The sequence below is a fragment of the Phocoena sinus genome, chromosome 3 (assembly GCF_008692025.1).
Source record: "Phocoena sinus isolate mPhoSin1 chromosome 3, mPhoSin1.pri, whole genome shotgun sequence".
NCBI lineage: Eukaryota > Metazoa > Chordata > Mammalia > Artiodactyla > Phocoenidae > Phocoena > Phocoena sinus.
The window spans coordinates 9,790,741-9,803,662 of record NC_045765.1 but is presented as its reverse complement, the minus strand read 5'-3'; the positions used below and the strand labels follow the sequence as shown (position 1 = coordinate 9,803,662).

The 12,922-nt window shown below is 50.6% G+C and overlaps 1 protein-coding gene across 3 annotated transcripts; it reads right to left on the bottom strand.

Annotated features, from left to right (window-relative positions):
• Positions 1 to 8,183: 8,183 nt before the first annotated feature.
• Positions 8,184 to 10,946, bottom strand: RTBDN (retbindin). Of its 3 annotated transcripts, none has more exons than XM_032627977.1 (5): positions 10,560 to 10,946; positions 9,957 to 10,023; positions 9,732 to 9,842; positions 9,092 to 9,188; positions 8,184 to 8,656 (listed from the first exon to the last, which is right to left on the bottom strand). In XM_032627977.1, exons 1-5 carry the CDS (start codon positions 10,726 to 10,728, stop codon positions 8,216 to 8,218), a joined length of 885 nt encoding a protein of 294 aa, XP_032483868.1. In that variant the 5' UTR covers positions 10,729 to 10,946; the 3' UTR covers positions 8,184 to 8,215. The 3 variants fall into 3 exon arrangements, with proteins under 3 accessions (XP_032483868.1, XP_032483869.1, XP_032483870.1); XM_032627978.1 differs by having other exon boundaries at positions 9,957 to 10,116; positions 10,560 to 10,614; XM_032627979.1 differs by having other exon boundaries at positions 8,261 to 8,606.
• Between the last annotated feature and the right edge of the window lie 1,976 nt (positions 10,947 to 12,922).

The following is a 12,922-nucleotide window of genomic DNA, read 5'->3' as shown; positions in this document are numbered from 1 at the left end:
TTCCAGGTCACAGACTGCCATCTCGCCGTGTCCTCACATGGTGGAAGTGGTGAGGAGTCTCTGTGGGGTCCCTTTTATAAGGGCACTAATCCCACTCATGAGAGAGCTCCACACACATGACCTAATCACCTCCCAAAGGTCCCACCTCCTAACACCATCTTCTTTGGGGGGTTAGGATTTCAACATATGAATTTGGGGGGGGACACAAATATTCAGACCATAGCAGGTGCCTTCTAGGTCCTCTGGAGATATCCTGGCATGTTACAAACATACATACAGATACATCTGTTTTTTTTTTTTTTTTTTGCAGTACGCGGGCCTCTCACTGTTGTGGCCTCTCCGGTTGCAGAGCACAGGCTCCGGACGCACAGGCTCAGCGGCCATGGCTCACGGGCCTAGCCACTCCGCGACATGTGGGATCTTCCCGGACCGGGGCATGAACCCGTGTCCTCTGCATCGGCAGGCGGACTCTCAACCACTGCGCCACCAGAGAAGCCCATACAGATACATCTTAACTGAAGGTTTTTTTTTTACACAAATGAAAACAAAGTATTCCTTAGGTAGTGTGCATAGCTCTTTTTACCACATATATCTTGGAGATAATTCCAAATAGGTGTCTAAAAACCTTCCTTGTTCCCATTACAGCTGCAGATTCCTCTGTGGTGTGACTGTCCTATAGTTTATTTAACACCTTTTTTTTTTTTTTTTAATTTATTTTTGGCTACGTTGAGTCTTCGTTGCTGCGCGAGGGCTTTCTCTAGTTGCAGCGAGTGGGGGCTACTCTTGGTTGTGGTGCGAGGGCTTCTCATTGTGGTGGCTTCTCTTGAGCACAGACTCTAGGCACATGGGCTTCAGTAGTTGTGGCTCGCAGGCTCTAGAGCACAGGCTCAGTAGCTGTGTTGCGCGGGCTTTGTGGCTCCACGGCATGTGGGATCTTCCCGGACCAGGGCTTGAATCCATGTCCCCTGCATTGGCAGGCAGATTCTCAACCACTGTGCCACCAGGGAATCCCTTAACACCTTTTAATAGACCTTGATTTGCCCCCCATCTTGCTGTTAAACTTGTACAGCAGGGAATGACAGGTTTGCCACCATTTCTCACACTGTTTTGTCTTTAGAAAAATTTCCAGGTGTAGGTTTCCTGGGTTAGAGGGTCTGTGTGGTTTGTAATTTGGAGAGGTATTTCCAAATTCCCCTCTGTGGAGGCTTGTACTCGATGGCACTCCCATGAGCAATAGGTGAGCACTTCTTTCTCTCACAGCTTTGCCTGCACCAGAACAGGTTTATCTCACTCCATGAGAAGTCTGGAAGTCAGGTGGCTCAGCAACATCAAAGACACTTTTTTTTTTTTTTTGGTACGCGGGCCTCTCTCACCGCTGCGGCCTCTCCCGTTGCAGAGCACAGGCTCCGGACGCACAGGCTCAGCGGCCATGGCTCACGGGCCCAGCCGCTCCGCGGCATGTGGGATCTTCCCGGACCAGGGCACGAACCCGTGTCCCTTGCATCGGCAGGTGGACTGTCGACCACTGTGCCACCAGGGGAGGCCCAAGACACTTTTTTTAATCCATCTTCTGTTTTGCCAATTTTGGTGGGTTTTTTTTTTAACCTCTTATCGTACCAAGATGGCTGCAGCAGCTCCAGACATCACATCCCAACCTCCAAAGGCCTCATCTCCAAGCAGCCACCCTGTCCCTTCCTAGCTGAAGGTAGGACATGTCTATGCCTGAAGTAATCCGTGGCGAGGGGAATGGAATATCTGGGGTAAAGAGTCAAAAATTGGTTCCTGGGGGTTGGGAGAGGCTCCATATCCTCCCATCCTCCCCACTGTTGACCCTCCCCCCACAACCTTGACTTGAACAGTAAACAGTAGGATTTTATTTCACTTTTTTTTGTTTTTTTATTTTTTGGCCACAAGTCTTACAGGATCTCAGTTCCCTGAATCTGGGCCACAACAGTGAAAGCACTGAATCCTAACCACTAGACCACCAGGGAACTCCTGAACAGTAAGACTGATATTTTTAAAATTAATTAATTGTTTTGGCCACGCCATGCGGCATGTGGGATCTTAGTTCCCCAACCAGGGATCGAAACCCGTGCCCCCTGCAGTGGAAGCACAGAGTCCTAACCACTGGACCACCAGGGAAGTCACCAGAATAGTGAGATTTTAATGGAAAGGAAGAGAGAATGGCTCTTCACTTTGTAATAAATGCTCTGATAACAGAAACCCGGGGCATGGTGGGAGTATTATGGAGTGTGTATTATTAGTCAGCCAAGGGTGCCATAAGAAATATCATAGACTGGGACACTTAACCAACAGAAATTAATTTTCTCACAGTTCTGGAGGCTGAGAGTCCAAGATAAACGTATCAGCAGAGTTGGTTTCTTCTGAGGCCTCTCTCCTTGGCTTGTAGATGGCCATCTTTTTCCCATGTCATCACATCCCTCTGTGTGTGTCTGTGTCCTAATTGCTACTTATAAGGACTCCACTCATTGGATTAGGCCCCACTCATGGGACCTCATTTTACCTTAGTTGCCTCTTTACAGATTTATCTTTAAATATAGTTACATTCGGAGGTACTGGGGGTTACAGCTTCAACATACGAATTTGTTGGGGGGCAGTGGGTGCAGTTCAATTCATGAGAGAGCACCTCTGCGCTCTGCGCGTCCCGTGCTGGACAGGGGAAGCCCGTGCTGACCAGCCATAAAGGGTCCCAAACCTCCCATTGAGGACAGAGGGACCCTGGAGTGCGTATGGGGAGGCCAGCTCCAGCCTGGGGCTCATAGAGACTGAGGACCTGACTGGCCGAGATCTGAAGGGTGAGAGGGGTGGAACAGATAACAGGAGGGTAAAGGGGTTCTAATGTGGGAACAGCAAGTGCAGAGACCCTACCTGGCTATAAGAAGGCCCTAGAGCAGAGGTGATGAAGGCCCAAGTGCAGAGACCCTGAGATGAGAGTACCTGGCTATAAGAAGGCCCTAGAGCAGAGGTGATGAAGGCCCAAGTGCAGAGACCCTGAGATGAGAGTACCTGGCTATAAGAAGGCCCTAGAGCAGAGGTGATGAGGGCAGACCTTGGGGAGGAGCCATGTCCACCCCATTTTCCTACCTAAAGCCATCTTCTATTCACGCCTCTGCCTGTGGTTGTCACTATAGTTGCAAAACATTACAGAACCTGATTCCATTTGTAATTCTGCCGTTTTCTATGCCATATATGCAGAGTATCTCAGACTTGCCTCTTTCCTTCTCAGAATTATTAAAATTACAATTCATCTTGAAATTATAGGCCCTCTGACTGCTGATGGAATTTGCCTTGGTAAGATAAGGAGAGGGACTTCCCTGGTGGTCCAGTGATTAAGAATCAGCCTTTCAGGGACTTCCCTGGTGGCGCAATGGTTAAGAATCCACCTGCCAGTGCAGGGGACACGATTCGATCCCTGGTCCGGGGAGATCCCCCATGCCGCGGAGCAGCTAAGCCCGTGTGCCGCAACTGCTGAGCCTGCGCTCTGGAGCCCGTGAGCCACAGCTACTGAAGCCCTCGTGCTTAGAGCCCGTGCTCCACAACACGAGAAGCCACCGCAGTGAGAAGCCTGCGCACCACAACAGAGTAGCCCGCATTTGCCGCAACTAGAGAAAGCCTGTGCGCAGCCGTGAAGACCAAATGCAGCCAAAAATAAATAAATAAATAAATTTATTTAAAAGAAAAAAGAATCAGTCTTGCAATGCAGGCGACACTGGTTCAACCCCTGGTTGGGGAACTAAGATCCAACATGCGGGGGGGCAACTCAGTCCACATGCAGCAACTACTGAGCCTGTGCACTGCAACGAAAAGCCCGTGCACCGCAATGAAGAGCCCATGCGCCGCAACGAGAGATCCCGCATGCCGCAACGAAAGATCCAGCATGCTGCAACTAAGACCCAATGCAGCCAAAAATAAATAAATAAATATTTAAAAAAAAAAGATAAGGAGAAACTGCTCGCCTCTTTCTTCCCATCTGGTGACAAGCAGAAACGAGTGGGTACCCTAAAGCTGTAACTCGCAAATATTTCTACTAACAAAAGTCTAGGGATCCTTGGCTATTCAAAGTGGGGTTCCCAGACCAGCAGCATCAAGCTCACCAGGGAGTACAAAATGTGGAGTCCAGCTATTTGGAACTGAGACAACCTTCCAAAGACCGTGATAGAGAACCAAGAGAATCACAAGATGGAATTGGGTGGGAAATAAAGAATGAATATGTGAGTCAAAAAAAAAAAAATAGAAAGAGGGGCTTCCCTGGTGGCGCAGTGGTTAAGAATCCGCCTCCCCAAAAAAAAAAAAAAAAAAAAAAAGAATCCGCCTGCCAATGCAGGGGACATGGGTTCGTGTCCTGGTCCGGGAAGATCACACATGCCGCGGAGCGGCTGGGCCTGTGAGCCACAACTACTGAGCCTGCGCGTCTGGAGCCTGTGCTCCGCAACGGGAGAAGCCACGACAGTGAGAGGCCCGCACACCGCGATGAAGAGTGGCCCCCACTCGCTGTAGCTGGAGAAAGCCCTCACACAGAAACGAAGATCCAACACAGCCAAAAATAAATATAAAATAAATTAATTAATTTAAAAAAACCCACAAAGCAGGTATAAGCCGGTCACAAATAAATACAGTTGTATTTAATAATTAAATATGGCTAGAAAAAAAAAATAGAAAGAAATGTGAAGTTCAGAGTCCCACACCAAACCTGCCAAAGATCCCCAGGGTATTATTTCAAATGAGGTTGAAAACAACCCCTGCTTCTTGAAAGTTTCAAATGATCAGTCCCACTCTCCTCAGGACAGCCTTGTGGGTTATTCCTCTGACTCTCTCTCATTCATCCCCTTCTGCCCATCTTTCAGTTCTCGTCCCAAGGTCCTTACTGGTGCCCCTCACCTCCAGTCTCACCCTCCCCCAGACCTGCTTGTAAGCAAGAGTGTCAGTCTGATGAACTTTCCCCTGCTTAAACCTTCCATGGCTCTCATACCCCTTATCAACAGGTCCAAGTGATTTGCAAGGCATTCACGTCCTTCTGTGATCTGACCCCAGCTCCCATGCTCTGTTCCAGGCGTTTTGAGCAGCTGGGAGTTCCCCAGAACCTGAAATCTTCAGGCCTGCTTGAAACGCCCTTCCCTGTGTTCTGGTCATCTACCTGGAGCTCCTTCAAAGGCTTACCTCACTCCTCTTCCTTGAATACCTGCTTATCCTCCTTGTCACAATAACAGTACATATAAAACATCATCAACAACAACAGTGATCATGGATGATGTCTGCATTTATTGAGTGTTAATTAATTACGTGCCAGTCACTTTCTAAGCATTGTATTTGACATCCTTCCCATTTGGAGGTGGAGTCTCGGGCACCTCCCTTTTGTCTTTAGTGACTTACGTTAGTGAATAGAAAGCAGAGGTGACACCGTGTGACCTTTTTTTGTTTTGTTTTGGCCTCACCACCTGGCTTGCAGGATCTTAGTTTACTGAGCAGGGGTTGAACCTGGGCCCCAGCAGTGAAAAGTGCCGAGTCCTAACCACTGGACAGCCAGGGAATTCCAGCACAGTTTGACTTCTAAGGCTAGGTCGTCAAAGGTGAGACAACTTCCACCTGGCTCTCTTTCTTGGGACATGTACCTTTAGAACCCAAACGCCATGTTATGAGGAAGCCCAAGCCACTATGATTGGCCACGTGTAGTTAATTCTGGCTGACAGCCCTAGCTGAGGTTCAAGGCAAGAGCCAGTACCAACCACCAGATACGTTGAGTGTGACTCTGCCCCAGCCACTCTCTGCAACTGCATGAGAGACCTTGAACAATAGCCATCCAGCTGAGCCCAGGGAAACTCCAGAACCATGAAAGATAATGATTGCTGTTTTACACCATTAAGTTTGGGGTTGTTTGTTACACAGTGATGCATAACCATAACGACTTGCATAAACTCATTCGATTCTCCCAATAACCCTACGAGAGGAGCAATTATTATCCCCATTTTACACATGAAGAAACTGAGGCTCATAAGTGCTGGGCAACATGCCCAAGGTTACAGAGTGAGTAAACGGTAGAACTGGGATGTGAACCCAGGTAGATACACTACAGAGTCAAGGTCATAACCACCAGTCTCTGTGGTCAATATATCATGACTCCCTGACCAGCACTCCTTCCCCTTCTCCTGCTTTCATCACCTGATTTTCTTTAGGGGGGGGACACCCCTCCCCCATCATCAGTCCATGTGGTTCAGATGGAGCTCACCCCACCGTGGACGTTTAGGTACAAGCATAACCCAAATCAGGCCAGTGAGAGTACAGCGCGCCCCTTGACACAATTATTGGCTTGGTAATGGGCTTATGAGGAGGCTGGATCAATGAGAGCCAGCCCTGGGAACTTTGCTGGTTTTACAGAGAAATAGGCCCATTTTAATCAACAAAATCATGGAGTTGCTGGTCCATCTTTGCTACTGTGAGGAGATCCTGTCCCAGAGTACAGCCAAGAAAAAATATATATACAGATAGATTCGTAACATCATTTAAGAACCTAGAGACAGCCATTCCTGAAGCTTATCACTGTCTTGGCTAAAGGCACTTTGAACTGAGTTTGTCTCTGGCATCTGAAAGATGCCTGTCTACTACTCTCCCAGTGGGACACTTTGCTGCTTATGCTATTTCGCCGTCACTGAGGTCAGGGAATGGGCCTGATCTATCTATCTTAACACAGTGCCTGGACACACGAGGCATCCACCAATCTTGCTCTATTGAATAGAACTAAAAGGGATATTGCCCCTGTTTCCAGGTGAGGAAACTGGTTCTCCTAGAGCCTGTGGATAAGGAGGAGGATGAAGGGTAGTGCTTACATGGGACTTTCCTGGCGGTCCAGTGGTTACAGTGTGTTTACAACCCAAATCCTGAATCTGAGTAAGTCCTTTGCTTTAGGTCCAGGAATGACATTTGGGAGAAGCGGAGGAAGGAAAGAAGAAGACACCCTTGGGACTTACCTGGTGGCACAGTGGTTAAGAATCCGCCTGCCAATGCAGGGGACACGGGTTCGATCCCTGGTCTGGGAAGATTCCCACATGCTGCGGAGCAGCTAAGCCCGTGCGCCACAACTACTGAGCCCACGCGCCTAGAGCCGGTGCTCCACAAGAGAAGCCACTGCAATTAGAAGCCCGCGCACCCCAATGAAGAGTAGCCCCCCCTCACTGCAACTAGAGAGAAAGCCTGTGCACAGCAACGAAGACCCAGCGCAGCCAAAAATAAATAAATTTTTTAAAAATGGGGAGGGGTCCAGAAGAGGGACTGACAAGGAGAGGAGGTGTGCTCTCCCACTGTGTGCCACCAGTCCCACCAAGAAGCTTCCTGACTTGTACAGACCTCCAGAAACCCTTTATGGCCTTCGCCTCTGATTAAACAGGCCCAGCGGTGTTTTGTTTTTGTTTTGTTTTAATTAATTTTGGGCTGCATTGGGTCTTCGTTGCTACGTGTGAGCTTTCTCTCTAGTTGTGGAGAGCAGGGGCTAATTTTCATTGTGGTACGCGGGTTTCTCATTGCTGTGGCTTCTCTTATTGTGGAGCACGGGCTCTAGGCGCACAGGCTCAGTAGTTTTGGCTCGCGGGCTCTAGAGTGCAGGCTCGGTAGTTGTGGTGCACGGGCTTAGTTGCTCCACTACATGTGGGATCTTCCTGGACCAGGAATCGAACCTGGGTCCCCTGCATTGACAGGTGGATTCTTTTTTTTTTTTTTTTTTTTTGCCGTACGCGGGCCTCTCACTGTTGTGGCCTCGTCTATTGCGGAGCACAGGCTCCGGACGCGCAGGCTCAGCGGCCATGGCTCACGGGCCCAGTCGCTCCGCGGCATGTGGGATCTTCCCGGACCGGGGCACGAACCCGTGTCCCCTGCATCGGCAGGCGGACTCTCAGCCACTGCGCCACTAGGGAAGCCCGACAGGTGGATTCTTAACCACTGGCCACCAGGAAGTCCTCCTCCCCACTTCTGACACCTGGATATTCCAAGTTGTGACTGATGCTCCAGGGTGTAGACAAGCCCTCATTTACATGCTCCTGTGAATCAGTCGCTAACTTTAGCACCTGAAGATTTGAGAGACAACTATCACTTTCTGGCAACTCTCCTTTGCACTTACTTCCCCCAAAAAGCAGCCACATCACGTGCTCTAACTGGCGACTTTATTCAGGGGGGTGAGGAAAACAATGAACTACAATTGGGTTATTTCTCAAATAATCTGAAGAGGGGCGTCTCTGGGGCCCCAGAGAGGAAGGATGGGACTCTGGAAACTAGAATGCAGAGAGGGACAGGGGTGGGACTCTGGGTGTCTTGAGGGGCGGGGCCGGAGGTGGGGAGAGGGGGTGCATCTTCCATTCAAGGCCAGGCGCCCCCTAGGGGCCGCTGCCACTTCCACTGCCACTTCCGCTGCTCGCAGCGTCCAGGATCCAGGTGCGAGGGCGTCGGGAGCGCCGGAAAGTGCTTTCCCGGGCCCTCCGTGCGTGTCTGGGACGCGGCAGCACCGAGATGGAAATGTTGAGGCAGTGACCAGAGCCAGGATCCGCCACTGGTACCGCGTAGCCCAGAAACGAGCGGCAAAGTTCCGCTCCGTCAGCAAAAGTCTGGCGGGAAGGGGTGAAGTTTGGGTCCGAGTTGGTGGAGTCCGGATACCCTGGGGGCAGCGGCGCGATCTTAGGGCAGGAAATTCTCACCTCTAGGTCATCCTGGGAGCCTGGGGGCAGGGCCATAGTCGGGGGGGGGCCTTGGGGAGTGCGAGGTCTTACTGGGTCCCAGGGGGCTCGGGTGGCGGAGAACCAGATTAAGGCTGGGGCCTTGGAGAAGGAGACTCGGGTTTCTGGGCCTTCCAGGGGTACTGTGGACGGGCCTAGAGCAGAGACCGTCCTTTGGGGAGGGCAAATCCGGACTCAGTGGGCCTTAGGGAGGCTACAGGCATATCCTACTATGGAGATTGGGCTGTGGAAGCGGGAAGGATGGGAGTGGGGGCCTTGGGAGTGCCAGTCCGGACTCTGGGACCTAGACGGGCTAACCCAGGACATAGTGAGGGGAAGTATCAGTCTCTTCCTGGCTTCCTCTGTCCCATGCTCACCTGCCCATAGGTGGTGCAGCCAGGCTCGCAGCCCCTCTTTTCTAGGAGTGGGAGCCAAGTCGGGCTGCAGATGATATCACTTTCGCAGGTGGCAAACCTGGGGGTGGTGTGTGGAGAAAAGAAGGTGGGTGAAGGTTCCGCAGCCACGTCCTAGTGGGATTCCTGGTCTCCAAGGTTTTGCCCCTGGTATGTCCCTTCCCCAGATCCAGGCACCGCCTCTTAGAACCACGCTCCTACAAAAGCCATCCCCCAGATTTCAGCCTGCCCCATATTCTCTAAACTTACCAGGGGTCTGTCACTTCAGACCTCATCCCTGCCGACCTCAGACCATCTATTCCAGGCCAGCCCCACCCTTTTAGCTTCTCTTTTCAATCAAGAGGCCCTCCCCTTAAAAAAAAAAAAAAAAAAAAAAGCCAGCTCCATGGAAGGCCAGTCCTCTGTAGTGCCAGTCTTAGCAGCGGGTCCTCCACAGGCCCCGTCCCTTTCTACCTAGCCTCTAACACCAGACCTCGTCCTGTACACCTTGGCGGCTTTGGACGCAGGCCACGCCCCTTCAGGCACCCGGAGGATCAAGCTGCAGATCCCCCGTTCGGCCCCGCCCAAGCCATAGGCCACACCCCTCACGCCCCGCCTCTCCTACCAGGCATCGCAGAGCTCCGAGCAGAGAGGCTGTGTCTGGCGTACCCCCAATAGCAGCAGGTGGAAACGACTGCGGAGGGCAACCTGGAGGTGTCCCAGGAAGGATTCACACCTGGACATCGGGAGAGACAGGCCCAGATAGGTCAAGATGCGCAAGGGCTCTGTCCCCTGGTCGGGGCAACTTGAGCAAAGAACACAAGGAAACACTGGAGGTGGCTGTACTTACCCGGGGCTCAGCTCCCCACAGCTCCCTGAGACGATCCCAGGGTCCGATGCCTCTGGTGTGTTCATCTCTGAGGGACAAGAGTGTCATGGAGAAGGGGACTCCAGTGAGTTGCCATCTTGGATCCTCAGGTAGGGTTGGGGAACCAAGGCTTGGGGTTCCTCTGAACGGGGAGACCCCAATTATATATGTTCTCTCAAACATAAAAGTTAAAGACACTTCGCTTGGGATGCAAATGGAGCTTCAAGAAATAATCACTAATCATAATCAGCTTATCATTTATGACAACCCTGGTGGGGATATAAATTCTCATATACTTACATATACTCTTTTACAACATCCTTACGAGGTAGGTCTATTATTTCTCCTCCTTTCTTAATGGCCCACCTGAGGCTCAGAGAGGTTAAGTGATTTGCCCCGGGTCACACAGCTATGAAGTGGCAGAGTTGGGATTTGAACCTAGGCAATTTGTGCTGTTTAACCACCACTAGACCCAGGTGCCTCCTCCGGTCACCCTAAACCCCTCTCCAAAGGAAATTCTGGCATTGTTATGGTTGAGTTGGGGTTTCTGGTTGTTAGAGTTTAGGCAGAGTCTGGAATGCTTACCTGCCAGGTGCAGCTGGCTTGTGCCCAAATTGGTCGCCAGCCTATGGTGTCTCTGGGATCTAGCTGGGAGTGGGTGGCTCCCTCCACAAGCCCCCAGCAGGATCCATGCCAGGGTCAGTTGCAGGGCCCAGGCCAGGCCCCTGGGTCGAGTGCAACCCCTGCAGGCCATGTCCACCTGAGATAAGAGTCAGCTGGGATACGGGGTGAAGTTCAGCTGTCCCTGTCTGGTAGCTCAGGGTGGCACTGTCCTGATGCGCAGCCAGGAGACAGTGCCAGGCAGAGCAGAGAATGGGCAGCTGATGAGGAAGCAGTAGCCAAGAACCCTCAAATCCCCGGGGGCCACCAAGGTCTGTCTCTGACCAAGGAGCCCCACCCCCATCAGACTCATGTCCCCTCCATCCCTTCAGGTGCAAGTGCCCCCACCCGTGTTTGACGATGATTCCCTTCCCCCCCACCCCGACCCAAAGCGGGATCTCCCACCCTATGGGCCCTCAGGCAACCTCCTCTGTCCTCTAAAGGGACCTCCCCAGATCTTCCAAACCCCCCTCTTGTCCAGTAATTCTTCCTTCTCTTCTGCCCAGTCTCCTCCCTCCCTCTTGATCCCTGCTGGCCCCTTTCATGGTCACCTTCTCTCGGCCCACAATCAGCTTAGGGGCTGACACCCAGGGCTGGACCTCTGGACCCAAGCTTGGCTGTGGCAGGACTGGGATTCTGCCAGTGGGATCCAAAGGCCCCAGGGCAGGGGGAACTAGGGATCTGTGAAGACAAGGCAATTCCCTCCCCCTCTCTGCCCCCTCGGGCCACCCCTCACCTGTTATCCGGACTGGAGTCTAGGGCACCGCTGAGACACTTCAGGGTCAAATCCAGAAAACAGCTGAAAGGGGCGTGGTTTGATGCAGGGGAGGGGTTTCCCATCGCCCCGCCCTCTGCTCCAGCTGACCAAAGACCAGAGGATCTGAGGCTGGTGTGTATATATCCTTGTGTTTGTCTTTATGTTGAGCTTGTGGCTTAAACTCTGTATATGTGTGAGGAGATGGATGAGGGTGTGTGTGGGGGGGGGATGAGGGTGTGTTTTGTGTCTGTGTATGTATTGAGTGGGTATGTGTGTTTGTTGTGTGACGATATGTTTATGTGCATCTCTTTAGTGTGTGGTGTGTGTGTGTGCTCAAAATCTGGGTAAGGAGGTCTGTAATTGTTCCAAGAGCCAAGTGTGTCCGGTTGAGTAAGAATCAGATAATAAATGAAGGGGAGGGGGATGAAGGATGAGGATAGATGTTCTGCAAAAATATTGTGAATAGGTCACTGGACAAAGGTTATTGACCATGAATGTTGACAATGAGTGAACAAGAAGGTGTTGTCATGTGTGGAGAAGATGTAGGACTCCATCTGACATGTGTGTGTGTGTGTGTGTGTATGTGTGTGTGCCCCTTTGCAGTTTCTGTGAATTTGTGTCCCTGCAAACATTCCCTCAATTCATTCAACAAACATTTATTGAGCACCTAGTGTGTGCCAGATTCTGGGGATGCAGTGTAGTGACTAAGACATGAAAATCTCAACCCTCATAGAGCTGATAGTTTAGTGGGGGAGTCCAGTAAGAAAAAACAGCCCTCTAAAATAAAATAAAATAGAAAAGAAGAGAAAAACAGCCCTCCAGTGGGTATGTGAGTGTGTGTATGTGTGTCCATGTTTTGCATTGGGAGGATAATGAGTCTATATTTTGAACAAGAGTTTGTGTGCAGCTAAGCTTCTTTTGGTTTGGGGACGATGAGTGTGTGCTTGTGTTGAGTGTTTGTATGTGTTGTTTGTGTATGCCTGCATTGCCGAGTGTGTGTATGTCTGTGTTTTCTAAGTACGTGTTTGCACGTGTGTTTCCAGAATGTGAGTTTATGTGAATATGTGTTTCTGTGTTTGCTGAGTGTGTGTTTGTTTTCTGTGTTTATGTGTTTGCATAGGACTCTCTGTGTCTATGTGCTAACTGCATGTTTGCAAATGATTACATGTGTTTGTGAGTTTGTGTTTGCTGAGTATGTGTTTGTATGTGTGTGTATTTGCAGAATATGTGTTTTTGTGGAGTATGTGTTTGCAGGGTGTGTGAATGGGTATATGCGAGTCTGTTTGTTGAGCATGTGTTGGTACTTTCGTGTTTGTGTGTGTATTTGCACAGTGTGTGTGCGTGCCTGTGCTTGTAGAGTTTGCATATGTGTTTTTGTGAGCAATGAGTACTACCACAAATCTCTCTTCCTCTTTTCTCGGACTAGTGCAGAGGTTTTGTCTGTCTCTTTTACTGATGTACTCCCAGAATCCAAAACACAGCTTTGCACACAGTAGGTGCTCAATACCTGTTGAGTAAATTAATCAGGAGG

Bases quoted from the DNA above. Each gene is read 5' to 3' on its own strand.
- RTBDN (XM_032627977.1), bottom strand. From the start codon at position 10,728: ATGGCCTGCAGGGGTTGCACTCGACCCAGGGGCCTGGCCTGGGCCCTG. The intron at 10,024-10,559 runs GTAAGCATTCCA...CTTGTCCCTCAG, and splicing joins AAGCCAGCTGCACCTGGCAG to AGATGAACACACCAGAGGCA. The intron at 9,189-9,731 runs GTAGGAGAGGCG...CACCACCCCCAG, and splicing joins TCGGAGCTCTGCGATGCCTG to GTTTGCCACCTGCGAAAGTG.